The sequence below is a fragment of the Notamacropus eugenii genome, chromosome 3 (assembly GCF_028372415.1).
Source record: "Notamacropus eugenii isolate mMacEug1 chromosome 3, mMacEug1.pri_v2, whole genome shotgun sequence".
In the NCBI taxonomy this organism is placed as follows: domain Eukaryota; kingdom Metazoa; phylum Chordata; class Mammalia; order Diprotodontia; family Macropodidae; genus Notamacropus; species Notamacropus eugenii.
Genome location: NC_092874.1, coordinates 21,207,599 through 21,228,484, shown reverse-complemented (window position 1 = coordinate 21,228,484; position 20,886 = coordinate 21,207,599). Strand labels below are relative to the sequence as shown.

The window sequence follows — 20,886 nt, the reverse complement described above, 5'->3', positions numbered from 1 at the left end:
GTTCAACCACCTCCCCCTCTCTCTGACTTCCTCCACTTAACACTTGGACTAGGTCAGGGGGGACGGACAAGATGAGGTCCTTCCCATCTCTAAGAGCCTTAGAGGCTATGAAGGTGGCCAGTCCTTATTTGTTTCCTCCTTGATGGCCTCCACATTTATCAAGGGCCCCTCTCCCTGAGGAGGAGAAATTGCCAAGGCAAGAGATGAGCCAGAGTCCACCAGGAAAGAAGACAGAGTGCGCCACCCTCCCCTCTGATCCTGGGATACTGGGCTGGCTCCAGAGGCCCAGCTGTGTGTGGCCCATTGGCTGAGGACCCTTTGACTCTTCAAGACTTCAATGAATGACTGTCTTTCTTCCCTCCCTCCCTCCCTTCCTTCCTTCCTTCTTTTCTCCCTTCCTTCCCTACCTACCACTCTGCTCCTCACCTCCTTCCTCCCATGACCTCCCCGGCTTCAGCTGCCTTATTCCACCATCAAAAGCAGAAACCCCACAAGCAGTTGGGCCATCTCACAGATGTTGGGCAGCACTGACACTGGGCTTTGGACCCCAGCAGCTCTGACAGATTTTTAAATCCAAAAGTGCTTAGCAGCCCATGGGAAAGCCCAAGTCATAGGGTGAGGGGATCATAGATCCTCAGAGGCCACCAAATCCAACACCCGTACTTTATAGAAGAGGAAACTGAGGCCCAGGGAGGTTTCACAATTTGCCCAAGGACACACAGGGAGTGTCAGGGGCAGGATTTGAACCTAGCACATTCTCTCCCTCCCTCCTTTCCTCCCTCTCTCCCTTCTTTTGCCTTCAGCTTCTGCAGACCCCTCCCAGAGAGAAGAGGTCCCTTCCCTCAAGCCACAAGTTTTTCCCAGTTCCCTGCCTCCCCCTAAGGTGCTTGATACAGGACAATTAGGAGAAGTGTGCTGGGGCACTACCAGGATTTTCCAATTGAACCCTCCTCTGAGGTTAAACCAGATAGTGTAGTAATGGGGTCATGCTGGACAAGCTGACAACACAACAGGATGTCCAGGGGGCCCACAGCACACCTACAGGGGCTGAGCAGGAGGCCTGGACCAGCCCTGCCAAGCGGGGTGACCACTTCAGGACTGGTAGCATCAGACCTGCCCACTGGGTTGCCATGACTCCCTCAGGGAGGGGGATCTTCACCAAACAGCCCGGGGGAGCCTCATCTGTGCTGTGTCTGGCACCTGGTCATCGGAGCCAAGCACAGAGCGGAGTGCTGAGACTGATGGTCCAAGACCATCCCTTAGGCCAACTGGGGCAAGTGCTGAGGGGGCCTCCAGGAGGTCAGCTGGCCTGGCAGTCAAGGAGGCATTTTCTCATCCACCTCTTTGAGGACAGTCCCTGATGGGGCTACATAGCTCTTTAGAATCTGCTGCTTCTATGTTAGTGACAAGGGCTTTGTTTTTCCTTTCTTCCCCAATGGGAGGAGAAAAATGAAGGGAGGTTAGAGATAGAATAAGAAAGCAGAAAAGAAAGAAGGAAAGGAGGGAGGGAGGGAAGGAGGGAAGGAAGGAAGGAGGGAAGGAAGGAAAGGAGGAAGGAGAGGTCATCTATTTTTTAAAATGCAGAGAACAGAAAAATGGCCAGGAAGAAACACAGCTGAGCCCAAGCCACCTTGAAAGCTCAGGTTGGATTTATTATGTACCTGAAAATCCATTTCCACAGACAGGCCTTGGGCTCCTGCAGAGCCCTCCTTCACAAGCCCCTTAGATGTTCCAGGACACCTGCCCCGCTTCCCCCCTCTGACTCTGATGTTTGGTTGGCATCCCCTATGCATATCGAGTGCTGAGAACTAGGGCAGGAAATAAGGCCAAGAAATGAGTCTGAGATATGTCAGAGGCCTTATGCTATGCATGTGATGCCATATAAGGGTTCACCAATATGAGTATTTCCTGAAATCTACCCAACATGCACTTTGGCCATATGAGGCTCATAGGCAGTGAGGGGCAGTGGTTAAATACTGGACTTGGAATCAGAAGGACTCAGGTTCAAATTCCACTCTTGACAGGACAGGGTGACCTTGGGCAAGTGCCTTGACCTCTCAGCCTCAGTTTCCTTCTCTGCAAAATGGAGATGACAGTACCTAAAGTATTTACTTCATAGGACTGATCATAGAATGAAAGATCATATGTGTACAACACTTCACATACCTTACAGTAGCTGTTACAGTAAGAAAAGGCCAAGAAGACACCAGTATCCCCAGCACAGACTGGTCCCCAGCCCTTGCACAGGACCTGGCACAGTGCTCAGCATACAGTAGGTACTCAATGCATGCTTCTTCAAAAGAATGCAGGCTGTGATCACAAAGAACAACTGCCATCTAAATATCCCAGACATGGGGAGGCTGACTTATTATCAACTTCCCCAGGAATGTGCTGGAGCAGAGTAGCTCTCAGTCACAGATCTAGAACTGAGAGGAACCTTAGAGAAAGTCTAGCCCATCTCCCTCATTTTACAGAAGGGGAAAATGAGGCTCAGAGAGGAGAAGAGGCATACAGCTATGGTAGCAACAAACAGAACCAGGGTGTAGATCTTTGTCCTCTAGAGTTTCTTTTTTTTTTTTTTTAACTTTCAAGAATCTGTGTTATGAAAGAAAAGTCTCACACAGCAGCTTTGTAAGTTCCCACAAAACCACTGGGGCATCAGGGCAAACCCTGAAGTGGAAAATTTATTTGAAATGCATGGAGAGTTGTACTTCAATCAAGAAACAGAAGAAAATGCTGAGTCTTTAACTGGAGATCAACGGCACCCTGACCTTGTCTTTGGAGAGCTGTCCAGCCAGCCAACCACAGGTTACTCCGACCGGGTGGTCGATGTCTCTGGAGAGAACTCCATTTTTGTGTCTTTGTGGATCAGAAAACTGGATAACTTTGTCCTAGTGAAAGAGACTTGTATATCTGCCCCTCCTTGCCTCTTGAGATCACATAAATCTTTGGAACTTTTTGGGAGTGAATATTAAAATGGGTGATTCATTCATGGCTGGGGTACATTTTACCCAGACTCTGGAGCCTAAAACCCCAGTCCAGTCTGGCGTGCATCCTCACCCTAACAAATGGTCTTTTGCACTCTCCTTCTTCCCCACCCCCATTTACCACTGCCTAATTCTCATTTTTTACTTGCTGCGGATTTTGGGGGGTTTTGTTTACCTTATAAAGAAAGACGTTTTGGCTGTCCTTGAAGGCAGCATCACATGCCTGGTGGCTGGAGTGGTATGAGGAATCACCATGGCACTGATTAGCTCCCCCCAGGTTAAAAACAGAAGAAACAACCTGGGGAGGGGAGACTGAATAAGGACTTCCTAATACTCAGGAACTTGAGGAGAAAAGCTATATTTTTACATTGAAAAATTATTATTTTATTTTTAATTTATGGAATAAAGCACGCAATTCCATAACATAGTATAGTAATAAGATGTCTGCACATGAAACTGCAAATCTATGAAGTACAACTTGCTATTCCTTTTAAATATATAGTAAGGTTATCATGTAAATTTCTTTCTTTTTTCTTTTCCCTTTTTTCTTCCCTCTCCCACTTTTCTTGCCCTAGAGATGTCTACCACAGGCGCAAATACGTATGTGTGTGTATATACTTATATATATATGTGTGTGTGTGTGTGTGTGTGTGTGTGTCTATAATTCATATAGAATTATTCTATATATACTTCTATTTATCAGTTCTTTCTCCAGATGCAAATAGTATGTTTCTTTTTATGTCTTTTTGCAGTTAATTTGGGTATTTACAATAGTCAAAATGACTTTTTCACTTAAAGCCATCCTTAAAACAACATAGCTATTGCTGTATACAATGTTCTCCCGTTTATGCTCATTTCTCTGTTATTTCCTGCAAGCCTTTCCATGTTGTTCTAAGGTCGTTGAGCTCATTTCTTATAGCACAATAATATTCCATTACATTCATATACCACAACTTGTTTGACCATCCCCCAATGGATGGGCATCCCTACAATTTCCAGTTTGTTGCCACCTCAAAGAAAATTGCTATAAACATTTGAGAATATATATGTTCTTTTCCTTTTTCCCTAACCTTTTTTGGAAATAGATCCACTAGTGGTATTTATTGCTGGGCCAAAGGGTATAGGTAGTTTAATATGTCTTTGGACATAATTCCAGATTGCTCTCGCTGGATCAGTTCACAATTCCACAAATAATGAATTCGTGTCTCAATATATCCACATCATATGCATGTGTGTGTGCATATATATGTATATATGTGTGTGTATATGTGTGTGTGTATATATGTACATACATATATAGCCTATATTTGAGAGGTTTCTTCAACCCAGCATTAACTATGTCACAACAGTCCATATCAAGGAAGGTACACTCATTTGAGAGAATCTGGGAATCATAGGTGAGGAAGCATAGTGGAAAACATTTGAGTGAAGGTCAACATCAGACCACTTGGCCAGAGAGAGAAAATAAATACTTTGAGTTCAGGAAACAGATCACATGCTTGTCACAGGATATAGAGAAGGGACCTCAATTAGCAGAAAATCTGCTAGAGCTCACTTTCTGTCAAGAGCAAAGCAGCTAAAAATCCCTTGGCTTGCCTTAATATATCTTCATTCTTCAAAACATGGGGGAACCTGTGAAGGGAAGTGTTATTCCAGATCTGATTCTCACCATCAAAAGAGTTGTTAGCTGGGTGAAATCATGGGAACCCTGGGGAAAAGCTGTCATTCCATCTAAGATTTTGGAATAGAGGGAAAGGAAAACCAGGCATAAGTTATTCTACATTTTGGAAGAGTAGATTTGAAAAGGTTCAAAGGAAGGATAGAGAAGCTTCCATGGACTAAAATTCTGTAAGCAAATTCCTTCTAAGAAGGAATAGTAATCTCTTAGAAATGAAATTCTGAAAACGCAAAGAGAAATAATTCTGATGAGTAGGAATGGGGAAAGTTCCCTAAAGAGATATATGTGGATAAAGAGCAAACTCACATATCAAAAGATATGAATGTCCAGTAAATGGAAGCAAGGACAGTTAACAGAAGGCAAATATAAGGTTGTGACATGGTCAGAGCAAGTCAATATGACTGGAGGTTGGCAAGGAAAGCTAAAGAAAACACAAAGTGAGGTAGATTTTTTGTGGGACAAGTTACACAGGGAAAAGAGGAGAATAAAAAAACCCAACAGGATGGAACGTGATAAAGACAAAGAGAGAAAGTGAAAAGACAAAATAATAAATTTTTATTAAGCACCTACTGTGTGCTAGCACTGTGCTAAGTACTTTACAATTATTACCTCTTTGATCTACACAATAACCCTGGGAGGTAGGAATTTTTCTTATTCCTATTTTACAGATGGAGAAACTGAGGCAAACCCAAGTTAAGTGACTTGACCAGGATCACAGGCTAGTAAGTTGGGTTTTATTTGAACTTGGGCCAGATCTGATGATTAATTTCCTGCAGATACCGATAGGATACTCTGAGATACTAGGCATAGAAACCTGAAATTATTTTAAAACTCAATGACACCAGATGGTGAAAGGCCTCCAGTTCATGTCACACCAGCTGAAGAAACCAGAGACCTTTAGCCGAGAGAGCAAGACGCACAGGCAACATAGTGGTCGTCTTCAAGAATTTGAAAGAATATTACACGGAAGAAACATTGGGCTTTTTCTGCCCCTAAGAGAGACAAGTAGCAAAGAAGCCAATTTTGGCTCAACATCAAAGAACAAGAATTGTCCCCCAATGGAATGGGCCCCTAGTCCTCAAGTGTTAAAACTAGGTTCTTAAGTGAAGGCTGGATGAGCCCTTCTCTGTCATGTGTCTTAGAGAGAAGAGTGGGAGCTCTTTCCTGGTTCCCGTTGGACTTCTTGGTTTCCGTGGTCCCCTGCAACGCTGCAACTCTCTGATTCTGAGTTCTGTTCCCTGTGGACACTGAGCATGAGGCATGGTGTGGTGTCATGATGATGGAATATGTCCCTTCTTCTCGACAGAGTTCACAGTGGGGACTGCAGTTGCCGAACGTGCCAAGTGGGAACAAACACGGCGGCTGTATCAGTTGGATCTATTTGTCTGCTTTTAAAGTTTGAGGGTGGAAACAAAGGCAGCAATTGTTCAGAGAATGTCATTCAGGACACCTTTGTGATGTCAGAATACAAGAAATCACTGATTAAACTTTAAAAAAGAAAAAAGGAAGAGCAGTGGACAGAAGCCCTGAGTTCAAGTTCAATCTACAGTTGTCACTCACTGTGTGACTGTGGGCAAGTGGCTTCATCTGTCTGAGCTTCAGAGTACTGGGCACTCTGCCAGCATTCTGTGGGCACTGTGGGGACCTTGGTTTCTCCTAAGTGGAGGAGGAAAGGTCCTAAAGCAGATGTTGTTTGCTTGTGGGTTGTTTCTTTTTTCCTTCTGAGGCAGATTGCTTACGATGAGCAAACATGTCTTTTTCAGGACCACACGCACACAAAAATAAATAAATAAACCAAAGAATATTCCCACCTTCAGCTCCAACCTGGGCAACTGACTTGTAGCTGCACTTTTAGCAACCAAGTCTGGGTGAGACTTCTGAAACAAAACAAACTGAAAGGAAATGGAAAGAAGAGAGAGAAACTAAGGCAGATGGACAGAAACAGACGGGCACATAGAAGCAGATCTGCTACAGAAGGAAGAAAAGGAGTCAGTGACAGACAAGATGAACAGGGAGGTATAGGGTCAGTAAAGAGACTTAACACTATCCTCTGAAAATAGGAAATGCTTGTTGGATTGAACTTGTTGGACTAAAAGATCAATTGTCAAAGATAATAAAAAAAAATAGTGTTCGGGGAAGGGGGAATGGAAAACAAAAATACTAATACATTGTTGGTGGAGCTGTGAATTGGTCCAGTCATTCTTGATTTTGATACCTATCAGGGGAGAACATTTCTATCAATCAATCAAACAAACATCAAACTAAATTCGAAGAAGCTAGTTAAATGCATTGGGTAGGTTCAGAGTACTTTGAACCATTGAATGGAATTAAATGATTCTACACCAGAAGTGATTTGAAATTGGTTGAGGAAACCCAGCCATGCCCTGTGAGACATAAGGAAAATGGCAAGCAGCTCAGATTCCAGGACTCCAGTGTCAGATAGCCTAGAGAGGAGAGAGTCTCCCAGCCATCCCCCGAAAAGAATCACTGGGATGGAGGAGAGAACCATTGTCTCCTCCTTCCCCTTGACTAGAGGACAATTGTGGGGACTTTGGAGGGTCAGAAGATTTTGAAGTGATCATGGGTGTCCTAGCAGTGTCCTGGGAAAAGCCAACAGTAGCATGTGTATCAGGAGACCAGAATAAACTCAGACACACAGAGAAAAGGCAGTTTTAGGATTTTACAAGGTGTTCAAAAGAAAGATACATCATCCCTATGGTGAATGTCAAGGAGAGAGGAGAAAAAAGATGTCTAGAAACTGTGACCTCCTCAGCCACATGTGCTCTAACCTTGAACCCACTTTCCCCTGGATTCTGGTTGCATTTGTGGGAGATTGTGTTCAAGTCTGGGGGGACATTTCATAGCATCTATTCTTATTATACCACCTTAGTAAATAGCCATTTCTAAAAGTTAACTAAGCATGCCTGGCAATTTGATGCCAACTAATAATTCATGGCAGACCATACCCCTGAGGACTTGGAAATTTCAGGGTTGTCCCTTGAACTTTGAGGAGAGAAGTAGCCAGCTGCCCTCTGGGGACCCACCCAACCCGTGCCAGAGGGGTTTGGCAGAGGGAGAGCAAAGTCTGGATCACACCTTGTTATGGGAGGTGGGTAATAAAATAGTGAAAAATGACTTGGCTATAGAAAACCAGAGATATCAGTAATATCTTTTTTTAAACTCTAAAAATATATTCTGTATAGATATACGGTTGTACATATATTCTACGTAAATGTACCTAGATCTATATATTGTGTATAGCTGTACGTATATATATACATTGTTTGTAGATATATATATTACACATGTAATATTTTGGAGGTTTAAAAAGTATACATACACAGATACACAAAACCACATATGTATACACACTACATATATAGTATATATACGTGTGTGTGTGTGTGTGTGTGTAGCCATGCCAAACGCTGAGAAAGTCACAAAGGGCCATTCCAAGCCTGTGTGTACAGAAGCCTTGAGAGCCTGCATCTCCCCCAACCTGTGAGGCCAGCACAGAATCCAGGCGGCTTCCCATGGCCTGGGTGAAGGGGCACTGTCTCCCTCTCTTCTCAGCTCTGGCTACCCTAGCAGCTTCACCAGAGAAAGCAAGTGTTGACAGGGTCTGCTGGGTTGGGAGAAGGGGCTATTCTCTGTTGCCCCTCCCTTGGCCAGACAGCCACAAGAGACAGAAGAGAAGGCCCCCATTCCCACTCCAATGCTCTCTTTTCCTTTCTGCTAGGTATTTACCTCCAGTAAAGCTGGCAGTTCTCAGCACTGGCTCAGGATCCTTCCTAATACCTCCAAATAATATCTACAGTGGCAGTGGAGATACTAGCTCCTGTGGGAAGTCTACACACACACACACATACACACACACACACACACACACATACACACACACATACACACACACACACATACACACACACACATACACACACACATACACACACACACATACACACACACACATACACACACACACATACACACATACACACACACATACACACACACACATACACACACACACACATACACACACACACACACACACACACACACATACACACACACACACCCCAACTCAGGGCCAGATCAATTAAAAAATAAATTTAATTCAGATTGTGATTCTTTTTTAGAATTTCAATAATATGAAATATCCTATTCCTCTGCTTTTTAAAATTAAGAATATATTAGTGAAGAAATACAATAATTTCTAAGTATTTCAATCAAAGGTATGCTGGAACCAGCTTGAACCAGCTCCCAAGAGCGGGCTGTTAAATGTATGGCGTGTGTTTATTTATACCTTAGAAATGGACAAATTTTATACATCAGGGTTTGACATGATTTTGTTCGTTGTCTTGCCTGACACGTAGTAACTGCTATTTAAATATTAGTTATAATTATCATTGTCATCTAGATTTAAGAAAGGGATGGAGAAAATGTTAATAAAACATAGCTAAAGTGCATTATGTGTACATATCTCCCCCCAAGAGAGCTAGTTGTTAAACATTTACCAGCATACTGCTGGTTTTTTAGTTCTGTGCTATGATTAGTTATCAGAATAAGTCAAAAGAAAGGGAGAAAGATGAAAATAAAGATGATAACTATAGACATAAAGACGTGGAGACAGAGAGAAAGAGAAGGAGAGAGACAGAGAGAGAAGGAGAGACAGAGAAGGAGAGAGAGAGAGAGAGAGAGAGAGAGAGAGAGAGAGAGAGAGAGACCAGAATTTCCATATCATGGACTTTGGGGATATGCCTTAGTTCTAAAACCAAGTTGTGTTTTTGCATCATTAGGCACCTCCTCAAGTACTACAGGCCAAATGAAATGAAATTGAATGCCAGCAATGACTCATGCACCAGAGGCTCTCCACTTCTGCCCTAAACCACTCAGTCCTCCCTTCCCAGAGAAACAACCCTCCTCCACCCTATAAGCTACACACAGCTTGAGATGGCAGGAAAATAGCAGAATTTCCAGTAATTCGAGGCTGTTTCTCACTGCCCCTTTGGAGAAGTTGGAGAAATGTCAGTTAGCTGTAAGTCCTTCTCCCCATGAGGCGGTCAGCATGGTTTATATCCCATTCACTGCTAGTCTCTAGAAGGCATTCTGCCTTCAGATTCTCTGGTCTCATACCCATTTCTCACCCATTTGAGTATCTGACTCCGAACCCACTTAGTCAGGAACACCATAAAGACGCAATCAAAAAATCTACCATGAGAAACAATGTTTCCAAGCCTTCAGGCTTAGAGTCACCTGGAGCCCCTGTACTGACTTTGGGGTACACAGGGTGGGCCACACCCTGCCTTCCACCTAGATGTCCCAGGTTCCATTTTTATTGTGAGCATAATCATGATTAGGAGCCATAGCTGACACATACTCAAAATTCTCTGACATCTTATCTCTCTCCCTTGGCACCGCAAACACAGAGCTAAAGATCTCACCTGGTTTTCCGAGCCTATTTATTAAGCAGTCTACCTGGCGAACGGGTACATTTGTGAAATCAAGCAGATAGGGCAGAAAAGGGGAAGGGAGATGAAGGAATGGGTAGAAGTGTGCACCCCTCTTAAATTCGTGGGGAGGGACGCGATCATTCCCAGTTAGGCTCCTGAAGCTTACGGCATTCACCTTTCTTGGCTCTGATTCACAAATGACTCCTTAAGGATTGAGAAGAGGCATTGAGAGAATGTCTGACAGAAGGATCTCAGGCTGTGTATGGGACCCTTCCAACAGTAGGAGACATCACCTGAGCTGACCTACCCAGAGGCATCCTGACCTCCCAAATCAGTCCCTGGTCCTCTGCCTGGATTTTCTTTCTTTATAAATTTGTTTCCTGGCTGCATTTTCAGGAACCTGGGATTTCTTCAGAAATCCCTGGAGTCCCTCCCAGGCAATCATTCACCACTGGTCAGCAGGTCGGGGGCTGCTTTCCAGGCCAGTACTCCATAATGAAGCCCCAGATGCAGAAGATGGTAAACTCTCTGAGCATACTTTAATATAACCTTTTGCTAAAAGATGTGGTTGGGATTTTTTTTTTCCTGACCAGAAAAATGAGGCTGAAAGGAGCTAAGAGGGATCTGTTTTGAAGACAGAGCCTGCATTTACATTTATTCAACTTCATGCGCATTAAGAAAGAAGCCTAAGAAATGCATGTACCAAGTATAGAAAGAAGTGATATCTGGCTGTCGGTGTCATGGAAGCAGAGATACAAAAGCTGGAAGGGGTCAGAAGCCTTCTACTTCCAACATTTCATTACACGTGAGAAAACTGGGGTTCAGAAAAGTTAAATGACTTTAGGATCATAAGAACATAGAAGGAACGCAGATTAGCTCTGGAAAGTACCTCAAAGGTCATTTCGTCCAATGCCTTTATTTTACAAGCTCAGATGAGTGAAATAACTTGCCCGAAGTCAAACAACCAGTAAGTGACAGAATCAGAATCCTAGAACTTCAAATTCAGTTCCCATTATACAGTTAGGCTCCTTTATTCCTGACAAAATTCCTGACAAAAAAGAGAAACTACTTTTATGCATCTTCCTTATCTCAATACTTCAGTATGCTCTTGATTTTATCCACCTGGGTACCCACTCCACAGGGTAGAACATACTCAGTTCATCCCTTCTCATCCTATTGAGTTATCATTCATATCTTTCTATGAATCTTCTTGAGAGGATTCACCCAAGGCACAGGTGGCATTCTCCTACCTGTCTGGTTGTCCTGTCTCAGTTTCCCTCAGTACATTATCATCTATATAATTCTCCCTAATTCTGTCCTTAGTGCCCTCCTCTCTTCTCCCTCCCTCCTCTCTCTCTCTCTCTCTCTCTCTCTCTCTCTCTCTCTCTCTCTCTCTCTCTCTCTCTCTCTCTCTCTTTCTCTCTCTGTCTCTCTCTCTCCTCATTAGTTTTATCATCTTATACAGTTGACATACATACATACCTGCACACCTTGAGTCAGATTGTATAAGGCTCTAAAAGCTAAATAGGAATTTATATTTTATTTTTCAGGTTAGAGTTGATTGAGTAAGGAATGATCTGGTCAAAACCATCCTTTGGCAATTACTTACATACATAATACTCATAATCCCAGTGTTTCCCCTAAATTCCAGCCCCACATAACCAATTGCCCCTTGGACATTTCAAACTGTAAGTCTCAGAGACAACTCAAAGTCAGCATTTGCAATACAAAACTCATCACTCTCCCATAACCCTCCCCTCTTCTAAATTTCCCCATTTCTATCGAAGACACCACCATTCTTTCATCAGTGCGTTAGGTTTGTAATCTTAGCATTATCTGAATCTCTCTCCCATGTATCTCACTCCACATATTCAATCAGTTGCTATTTCCATCTCCACAGCATCTCTCGTATTCAATGCCTTATCTCAATTCACAAGGCAACCACCCTAGTTTGGACCCTTATTTTCCCTCTCCTAGAATATTACAACAGCTTCCTACTTGGTCTCATTGCTTCAAGACTCTCACCACCCCAATCCATCTTCCACATTGCTGCCAAAGGGCAGGTCTGACCATATCATTCTCCTACTCAATCAACGGTAGCCCACAGAATAAAACATAAATTCCTGTTTAGCTTTTAAAACCCTATCTAACCTGGTCCCAAGGAGATTCTCTCCAGTTCTCTCCCCTTCTACATTCATCCAGGCAGCCAGACTGCCCTTCTCTCTGTTCCTCACACATGACCCTCTATCTCCAATCCTGGGACCTTTGTCCTGGACATCCTCTGGGTCTGGGGTTCTCTCCCTCTTCACCTCCACCTCAGGGTGTCCCTCTCATCACTGAAGATGTGGTTCCGGCACCATCTTCTCCTTGGAAGCCCAATGCTGCCTGCTACCAACTCTCCAACTACTTAGCCTTTATTAATATTGCTGCACTTTACCTTTATGCTGTATCCATTTGTATATATGTGTATGTACACACACACACACACACACACACACACACACACAAAAAACCTTTGTTTTCTCCTCCAAAGAAAGATCTTTGAAAAGAGAGATTGTCTTATTATATATATATCAGAGGTGGCCAGATGGTGCAGTGGGTAGAACCCTGGGTCTGGAGTCGAGGACCTCAGTTCAAATCTGGCCCAGTTGGGCGATGCTGGGCAAATCACTAAATCTCTGCTGCCTCAGTTTCCTCAAATGTAAAATGAGGATAGCAATAGGATCCACTTCCAGGAGACATTATTTGTAAAGTGCCAAGCACAGGACTTGGCACTTAATAAAAGCTTATTTCCCTCCTCCCTGGCTAGTGTCTAACACAAAATAGGTACTTAATAAATACTAGTCATCATTGGTGACATGTTGCAGACTGCTTATCCTCATCCCTCTCCCCATCTGTCCACCCTCCGACACTGGAAGGTCATCTGTAATGTTGATTCTGCCAGTACCATGGCATCCATGACTCATTGTCATATAACTGGGAGAATGGGAAAGAAAGGAAGAAAGACAGAGAAAGAAAGAGAGAAAGAAAGAAAGAGAAAGGAAGGAAGGAAGGAAGGAAGGAAGGAAGGAAGGAAGGAAGGAAGGAAGGAAGGAAGGAAGGGCTCTGGCACAACAGCTCGTGACCATTGCACACACTGTGTAATTTCCCAAGTGCAATCCCGCCAGCTCCCTTCCTCCTAATCAAATCTGAGCTCAGCTCACAGCCATCTGCATTGAGTTTTCTTTCCTTTCTCTTCCCTGACTGGAAGAGACTGTAATGAGTAAAAACTGCCAAACAGGAAAACAAAAACAAGGCATAAACCAGGTAATCCACCGTGGAAGAGGAACTGGAATGAAACGGGATGTTGTAGATTGTATAAGGTGTTTTTATACATTTATGGATAACAAATCGAGAAAGGCATTGACGTCTAAAATTACCCTGGCTGGAGGTTGTCCTCAGATCCTCCCAAGAACCCTGTTTTCTCCACTTTATAGATGAGGAAACTAAGGCAAACAGAGGTTAAGTGATGTGTCTAGTGTCTGAGGCTGGATTTGAACTCAAGTCCTCCTGACTCCAAGTTCTGAGCTCTGTCCATGTGGCTGCTAGCTGTCACATATACAGGGGCTAATTTAATGTACCACCTAGTCAGCTACAGATGCACATCCTTAACATGAGGAACAAGCCTCTCTTTCTACAAATCCAATTAAGAGTTCTGCCAGGTTTGATCATGGAAAGATTACTCAACCAGAAGTGTTGGTTTCAGCTGTGTGATACTGGGCAAGTCCCTCAAAATCTCTGGGTTTCAGTTTCCTCATCTATAAAAATATATCAGTATTTTATATTATTTTGTCTAGTTTGTGAATTTTCCTAGGTTTTTTCGTTTAGCTGTTTCACTGCTCATTAGAATTGAAACAGCTAGGGGGCTAAACCTACCTCAAGTCAGACATTAGGCTAAAAAAATTGTTATAGAAGGAAAATGAGATGGCAACAATTTACCATTGTGAGTTATTTTGATTATCAGAGGATCTTAAGGACCCATGTTACCAGGGGCTAATCCTGTTAGTACCCGCCATTCAGGGAACTCAGAAGTCTGGAGACATCAAGCCTCCCACCCTGCCTCTTCCAAGGAAAGGAGTGTGTCAGGCTTTTAGAATGTGCAAATCAACTCAGTGGCAGGAGAAAGCATGTTACACCCTATGAACACTCTCAAAATGTGAATAATCAGAACTGGTATTATTAAAAATATATTGTATTATATTTTGATTACACAAATATATTATAATAATAGTTATAATTACGGCTTGCATTATTATCAGTATTTTAGGAGTGGTTACAGGAGCACAAACCGAATTCAGAATAGCTGGAAATGTCTCATTTTGAAGGAAACACGTCTTAATCTTTGTTGAAATATCAGGCAGGAGGAGTAGGAAAAAGAAGGAAGAGAAGGAGAAGAGCTGGCATTCTCAGCCCTTTAGGTGTGCAAAGGCTTTTACAAACATCTCACTTTGTCATTAGATTCTAAGCAGGCATTATCTTTGCTTCTTTCTGTATCCCCAGTGCCTAGAACTCAGCCTGGCATTTAATAAAGGTTTATTGATTGATTATCTTTACAACAACCCTAGGAGGTAGGTGCTAATATTATCTCCATTTTACAGAGGAAGAAACTGAGGCAACTAAAAGTCAAGTGACTAACCCAGGGTCACCCAGCTAGCACATATCTGAGGCTGTGTTTAAGCTCAGGTCCTCCTGACACCAGATCCAGAGTTCTGTTCACTTCACCACCAGCTATGGTGAAGTCTATGGGTCCCTTTCTCAGGATAATGTTTTGGAATGCATAAAATAAAACGCATAACATTACTAGGAAACCTGTTAGGTTGAAATAAAGATACAGTCGCTTCCCATCCAGTTTCCCATTCCAGTTCCCTTGAAATCAGTCCATAGTCTAGTGATCCCAGGTTAAGATTCCCTGAATTCTAGACTACCTCCTGACTTTATGGCTATAGGGACTGAGGCTTAGACAGTGACTTGCCTGTGGTCACGTAGTTAACTTTTGGCACAGCTGGACCTAGAATCTGTGTCCTTGAATCCCCCATGTCTCTGATCTTTTCACTTAGCCTACCCGCCCCACCCCCCAGTACTTTTTCTGGCTCCTTAACTTGTGAGCATCCCAGGAATGAGGCAGAGACAGGACACTCAGATTCACAAGGGCCATTCCTTAGCAAGCCCCTGAGTCAATGTCAGCCAACAACACCATTCTCCCTGGAAAGCCAGGCCCCACCTAGTCAAAGAAGCACCTCCCTCCCCTCCCCCTTGGTGAAACCTGGGAGCCCTTGAGTTTCAGGGCTTGGCTGCTGAGAATACGGTGCTTTCTTTGGCCGTCCCGCTTATGGGTCTGGGGCCCTTGGAGCCGGATGGAGACTCCATCCTCACACCTACAAGCAGCTGCTGCTCCTTCAGGAGGCTCCAGAAATCCTGCCCAGGCCAAACAGAACTTCTTGGGAAAGGGGCCCTGAATCTTTAAGGTCATACCTCAAAAGCGATCGTGCCTGGGCTCGCTGGCCCTGCACCAGCTTTTTCTTGGCTGCCTCTCAGGCTTCTACAGTAAGAAACAGGCAGTAAAAGTGGGTTGGCCTCCCTCCTGTCTGTGCCCCTCCGCTCCTCTCTCCCACTTCTTAGCGGCACTAATAGAAGATAAAGCAGACCCAGGTAGGGGTGGGGGTGGGGGTGGAGAGAAGGCCTCAAGAAGGCTTTTCAGTAATTTCTCCCATACTGTGCACACTCCCCAAGCTTCTGGTAAACTTATCCTACCCCTGGTATATGCCCTGGTCCACCTGGACCAGCAGATTCATCTTGATGTGCCACATGCACCATTCCAGGCAGTAAGGACAACATCAGCTCTTGGAAAGCCAGCCCAAAGGTGGAGATTCAGATAACAAAAGTAGACAACCCAGGGAGGCAGGCCCCCCAAGCCCCTGAGCCAGCCCTTAGCACACACATGAGTCAGGGAAACAGTCCATTGGCCTTGTGGGGGAAGGGGGTTTGGGCCCTTGCTTCTCCCAGGACAAGACTGAGTCCCTCTGGACGAGGCACCTTGCACATAGTTCTGAACGGGAAAAGGGAAGACTTACCCAATAGCACTGGAGTGAAAAATTAGGACCATTTTTTTTCTTTTGCACAGAACTATAAATTGTACAATAACTGTAGACCCACATTTGAAGAGGGAATTTCACTGGCATAGAAAATCCTACTACCAATGCAGGTTAGCACCTACTATGCAACTTTCAATCCTAAAGATTTGCTGAAGCACAGAGAGGGACAAGTCCCGGGTCACACAGCCAGGAGGTGTCATAAGCAGGGCTTGAACCCACCGCATCCCAACCTGTAGACGGGCTCTATCCATTGCGCAAAGCTGCTTCTCATTCGAATTTTAGAAAACTCTATTTGTTAGGAAGGTACATCATAGGTGCTCAAAAAGTGTTTACTCAAGCCTGCCTCTGACCCTGTAATTTCCCCCATTATCCTTAGGGCTCCTCTTGGGAGCCACAAAGAACCACTCTGGCCTTTCTTCCATCAGACAGCCCTTCAAAACCTTGTCTTCTGGAGAGGAGTCTGAGCTTCTGTGGGGTGAGAGAAAAAGAGGGGCCTACCAGGCTTCTGATGCGTGCCATGGCTGAGGCATGGCCCCCCAAGTCATCCCTCGCTTCTCCAGGCTAGGTCTCCCCAGATTCTTCAACTGATCTTCACAGTTCATGTCATGGACTCAAGGTGCTTCCCACCCCTGATCACTATCTTATCTGGACAGTCTTCAGCTTATCAGCATCCTTCCTAAAAGATGGCCCCCCAAACCAAACATTGTGCTCCACATGAACTCAGATGAGGAGTACAGGAAGGCTCCTGAAGCTAGGCTCAAGATGCTCTAATTCTCCATTTTTGACTGCTTCATCATACTGTCTTGTGGTCCATTAAGAACCCCAAATCTTTGCATTTGCATAGGATCATTGCATTAGAGCTAGAAGAAACCTCAGAAGCAAGCCACTGAGTCTAACCTCATTTTACAGATGAGGAAACTGAAATAGAGAACTTAAGTGACTTACCCAGGATCAGAATTTGAACTCCAGAATTCTTGGTCCCAAGTTTATCCACTATGACACCTAGCTAAACAAAATGCTAATCATTCAACTCATGCCTGATTGATCTGGGGCTTCATACTTAGCAACTGGAGGCGTGCTGCTCCAACTGTCCTAAGCAGGGCATCACTCTCATTGTAACAGACCATAGCATTCCCACCTGCCTCTATGGGATCCTACTGGATTTAGAATCAGAAGAAACCTACATCTCAGGCCAGAATCTCCTGCACATTATGTGACGCCCCTCAGGAACATGTATGCTTAGTCTGCCTTTGTCTTGGCTCTGCTCAGGGTCTTGCACCTAGGGCCAGGCTGCCTGGTTTTAGCACCCTCTGGGCTGATTTTACAGACCTAAGGTCCCAAGAAGTGAGTGACTTGCCTACAGTTACAGCGTGAGTTAAAATTCCTTTTGTTAGTGTTTCCAGTTACTGGTTTTGAAGAGCAGGACTTATGAGCCTCCATTCAGGGCTCTATGCATGATGGTCTGTCGGACGGTCCCCCAGGCCCCCCAGGCCCCCCAGCAACACCCCCTTTCCCTAAACTTGAAGAATGAGACCCTTAAATCATACCATGCTTCAGCAGAGCGGCTGCTGGGCCAGCGACTCCTCTCTCCGCAGCTGCTCAGGCTCATCTCCAGAAGGCAGGATGGGCTTAAGGGGCCCTAGGAGGCAGAGAGGCCAGCCCCCACCCTGAGGGGCGGCTTCAGTCTGTCAGGACGGCCCCTGAACATGCCTTTTCACGAAGTTTGCTTTTTAAGTAAGAAATCTCTTCCTGCCTATTGAGCCCCAGGGACCTGTCTGTGGCAGCCTGGAGCCTGGGCTACCACGCAGTGCGCATCCTGCTCGTTCTCCCAGATGGTCCCGAGGTGCCTGCAAGTCCTCCCAGCGCGCTCCGCAGCCAGCTGGCTCCCCAGGGCGTCTGCTTCAGGTCCGAACTGTGCGCCTGAGCGAGCGTTTGTGAGTGTGTAAAAGTGTGTGCTTCTGAGTGTCTGACTGCGTGTGTTCTGAGTGTGTGCGAGGAGTCTGAGAGTGCCTGAGTGCGCACACTTTGGTGTGTGCCTGAATGTTTGTGCAACAAATTCTAAGTGCACCTGGGAGTAAGTGTGAACACCTTAATACATGTGCTCAGCATGTGTGCATGGGAGTGCGCACCTGACCGGCTGTGAGTGTATCTAAAGATGCGTGTGCATTCAGAGTGGAGTCAGAGGGTGCCCAGATGTGCCCCTACCCCCACCGTGCTTGGAGAATGAGCATCACGGGGCTGTCGCTTGGTCTGTCCGATGCAGGCTGGGCTGCAGTGAGCTGGGCAGTGTTAGGCAGGTCCGGGCTGGGCAGGACAGTTCAAGGCTGGGTAGCTCTGGACTGGGCGGTGCTGGGAAGCTCTGGGCTGGGCTGGAGTGGGCAGAGCTGGGCAACGCTGGGCTGAGCTGGTCTGTGCTGGTCTGGGCAGTTCTAGACTGGGCAGCGCTGGATTGGGCTGGGCTGGGCAACGCTGAGCAGGACACTTCAAGGCTGGGTAGCTCCGGACTGGGCAGCGCTGGGCAGCTCTGGGCTGGGCTGGAGTGGGCAGAGCTGGGCAACGCTGGGCTGAGCTGGTCTGTGCTGGTCTGGGCAGTTCTAGACTGGGCAGCGCTGGATTGGGCTGGGCTGGGCAACGCTGAGCAGGACACTTCAAGACTGGGTAGCTCTGGACTGGGCAGAGCAGCTGGAGCTGGGGGAGCAGCCGAGGAGTTTCCAGCTGCGCAGACTGGTTTTCAAAATCCTAAAAGAGCCGACGCAGCCCCACACTTGGCGGCGGAGGGGAGGGAGGGGACCAGGGGAAGGGGGGCAGGGCGGGGAGGAGCGGCCCCTGCCATTGACTGCCTTTCACAATAAAAGCCTTGCGGTCCTACCAGACCCCAAGAGTCTCCAGTCCAGGTAAGAGCCGGAAGGCTGACCCCAGTCTCAACAAAAAGGAGACGAGAAGCCCGTGCCAGCACCCCTCTACCCACCCCCCACTGGTTCTGAAGTCATGTCCCTTTCCTTCTCTGTGCCTCAGTTTCCTCATCTGTAAAATGAGGAGGGAGTTCACCCGATAGCTTGTATAAATCACCTACTATGTGCCCGGCAGGGCACTGAACACTTCACAGATGTCTAGCTTGATCTTCAAAAAGACTCCGGAAGGTGGGTGCTGGTGTTCCACCCATTTTACAGTTGAGAAAACTGAGGCAGGCGGGTTCAGTGAATGGACCAGGACTGCACAGATCGGAAGTATCTGAGGCCAGACTAAGCTCCCGTCGGATTGACTCCATTGCACTGCTTCCCCATCCATGAAACTGGGAAGCATGGGAGGAAGTCCTGGGAAGTATCAAGAGGAAAGGTAGAATTTTTGTAGCATTAGCAGATGTGTTTTCCATGCAACAGGATAGAAGGGGGAGAGTGACAAGCTTTCAGTAAAGGAAGCTGGGTTCGAATCCTGCATTTGACAGTAACTAGTGGTGTTACCTTAGGTGTCTTCATAGATTTAATGTGAAAGAGACTTTAAAGGTCAACCTCTCTACTTTACAGATAAGGAAACTGAGTCCTATAGAGGGGGAGTGACTTGTCCAGTAAATGACAGGGATGGAATGATTCCAGAAGACAGGGTTATAGGTATAGAGTTAGAAGGAACCTCCAAGCCCTATTCCGTTATTTTATGAGGAAGTTGTGTGACTTTCCCAAGGTCACACAGCTAGATAAGTAAGATAGAATGCCAAGTATGAGAAAGAGCTCTGGATTTGGAGTCAGAGGACCTGAGTTCAAATCTTTTTCCTGCTCCTTTCCTACCCGTCACCTTAGAAAAGTCACTTAGTTGTTCTGGGCCTCAATTTCCTCATCTGTAAAACAAGGGAGTTGGGCTAGAGGACCTCTGAGGGATGTCCTTTCCAGTTCTAAATCTGTGGTCCAAAGAAGGTTGTGTGGCTGGACCATCGAGTGAAGGAAGGGAGCGAAGGGCAGCAAGCCTTGAGCTCTCCGACTGTTTCAGGCGATGGAGCCCATTAATGATGGGTCATGTTTCTCTTTTAAAATAATCCAAGGTGGTGACTGGGAATTTTCCTTTTCTGGTGTTAACTGAATTAGAAAATGTCACCCCTGGTCACTCTTCAGAAGCATCACTGTCCTTCACAGACATTAGCTCACTGGTCTGGGCCTAGGCCCCCGAGGGACTGGCCCATAGTCATGGCTCACATCCATAGAGTTCTAACACTTTCTTTGCAGCAGTCCTGTGAGGTAGGTAGGATAAGCGCCATTACCCCCATTATATAGATGAGGACTAAGGCTGAGAAAGTGGAAGGGACTTCGTTGTTCAGTCATTTTCAGTCCTATCTGATTATTCACATACCCTCATTTGGGGTTTTCTTGGCAAAGATACTGGAGTGGTTGGCCATTTCCTTCTCCAGCTATATTTTATAAATGAGGAAACTGAGGTAAACAGGGTTAAGTGACTTGACCAGGGTCACACTGCTAATGTCTAAGGCTGGATTTGAATTCAGGTCTTCCTGACTCCAGGCCTGGTGCTCTATCCACCAAGCCACCTCCAGCCAGGACTGCGAAGCACATTTCAGTATTTCAACTTGCCTTTTAGAATTCTGCAGATGGGGAAACCAAGGCATGCAAAGTTTCTAATATAGTAGCACA

General features: G+C 45.4%; 1 protein-coding gene across 1 annotated transcript in view; it reads right to left on the bottom strand.

Moving 5' to 3' along the window:
* GASK1A (golgi associated kinase 1A) overlaps nt 1–19,019 on the bottom strand; it is a 62,965-nt gene extending 43,946 nt beyond the window's left edge. The window contains exon 1 of the mRNA XM_072651076.1: nt 17,800–19,019. Within this exon, the coding sequence (XP_072507177.1) occupies nt 17,800–17,802 (3 nt within the window). The 5' untranslated portion in view covers nt 17,803–19,019. The remainder of the gene's footprint in view (nt 1–17,799) is intronic.
* Nucleotides 19,020–20,886: the final 1,867 nt, after the last annotated feature.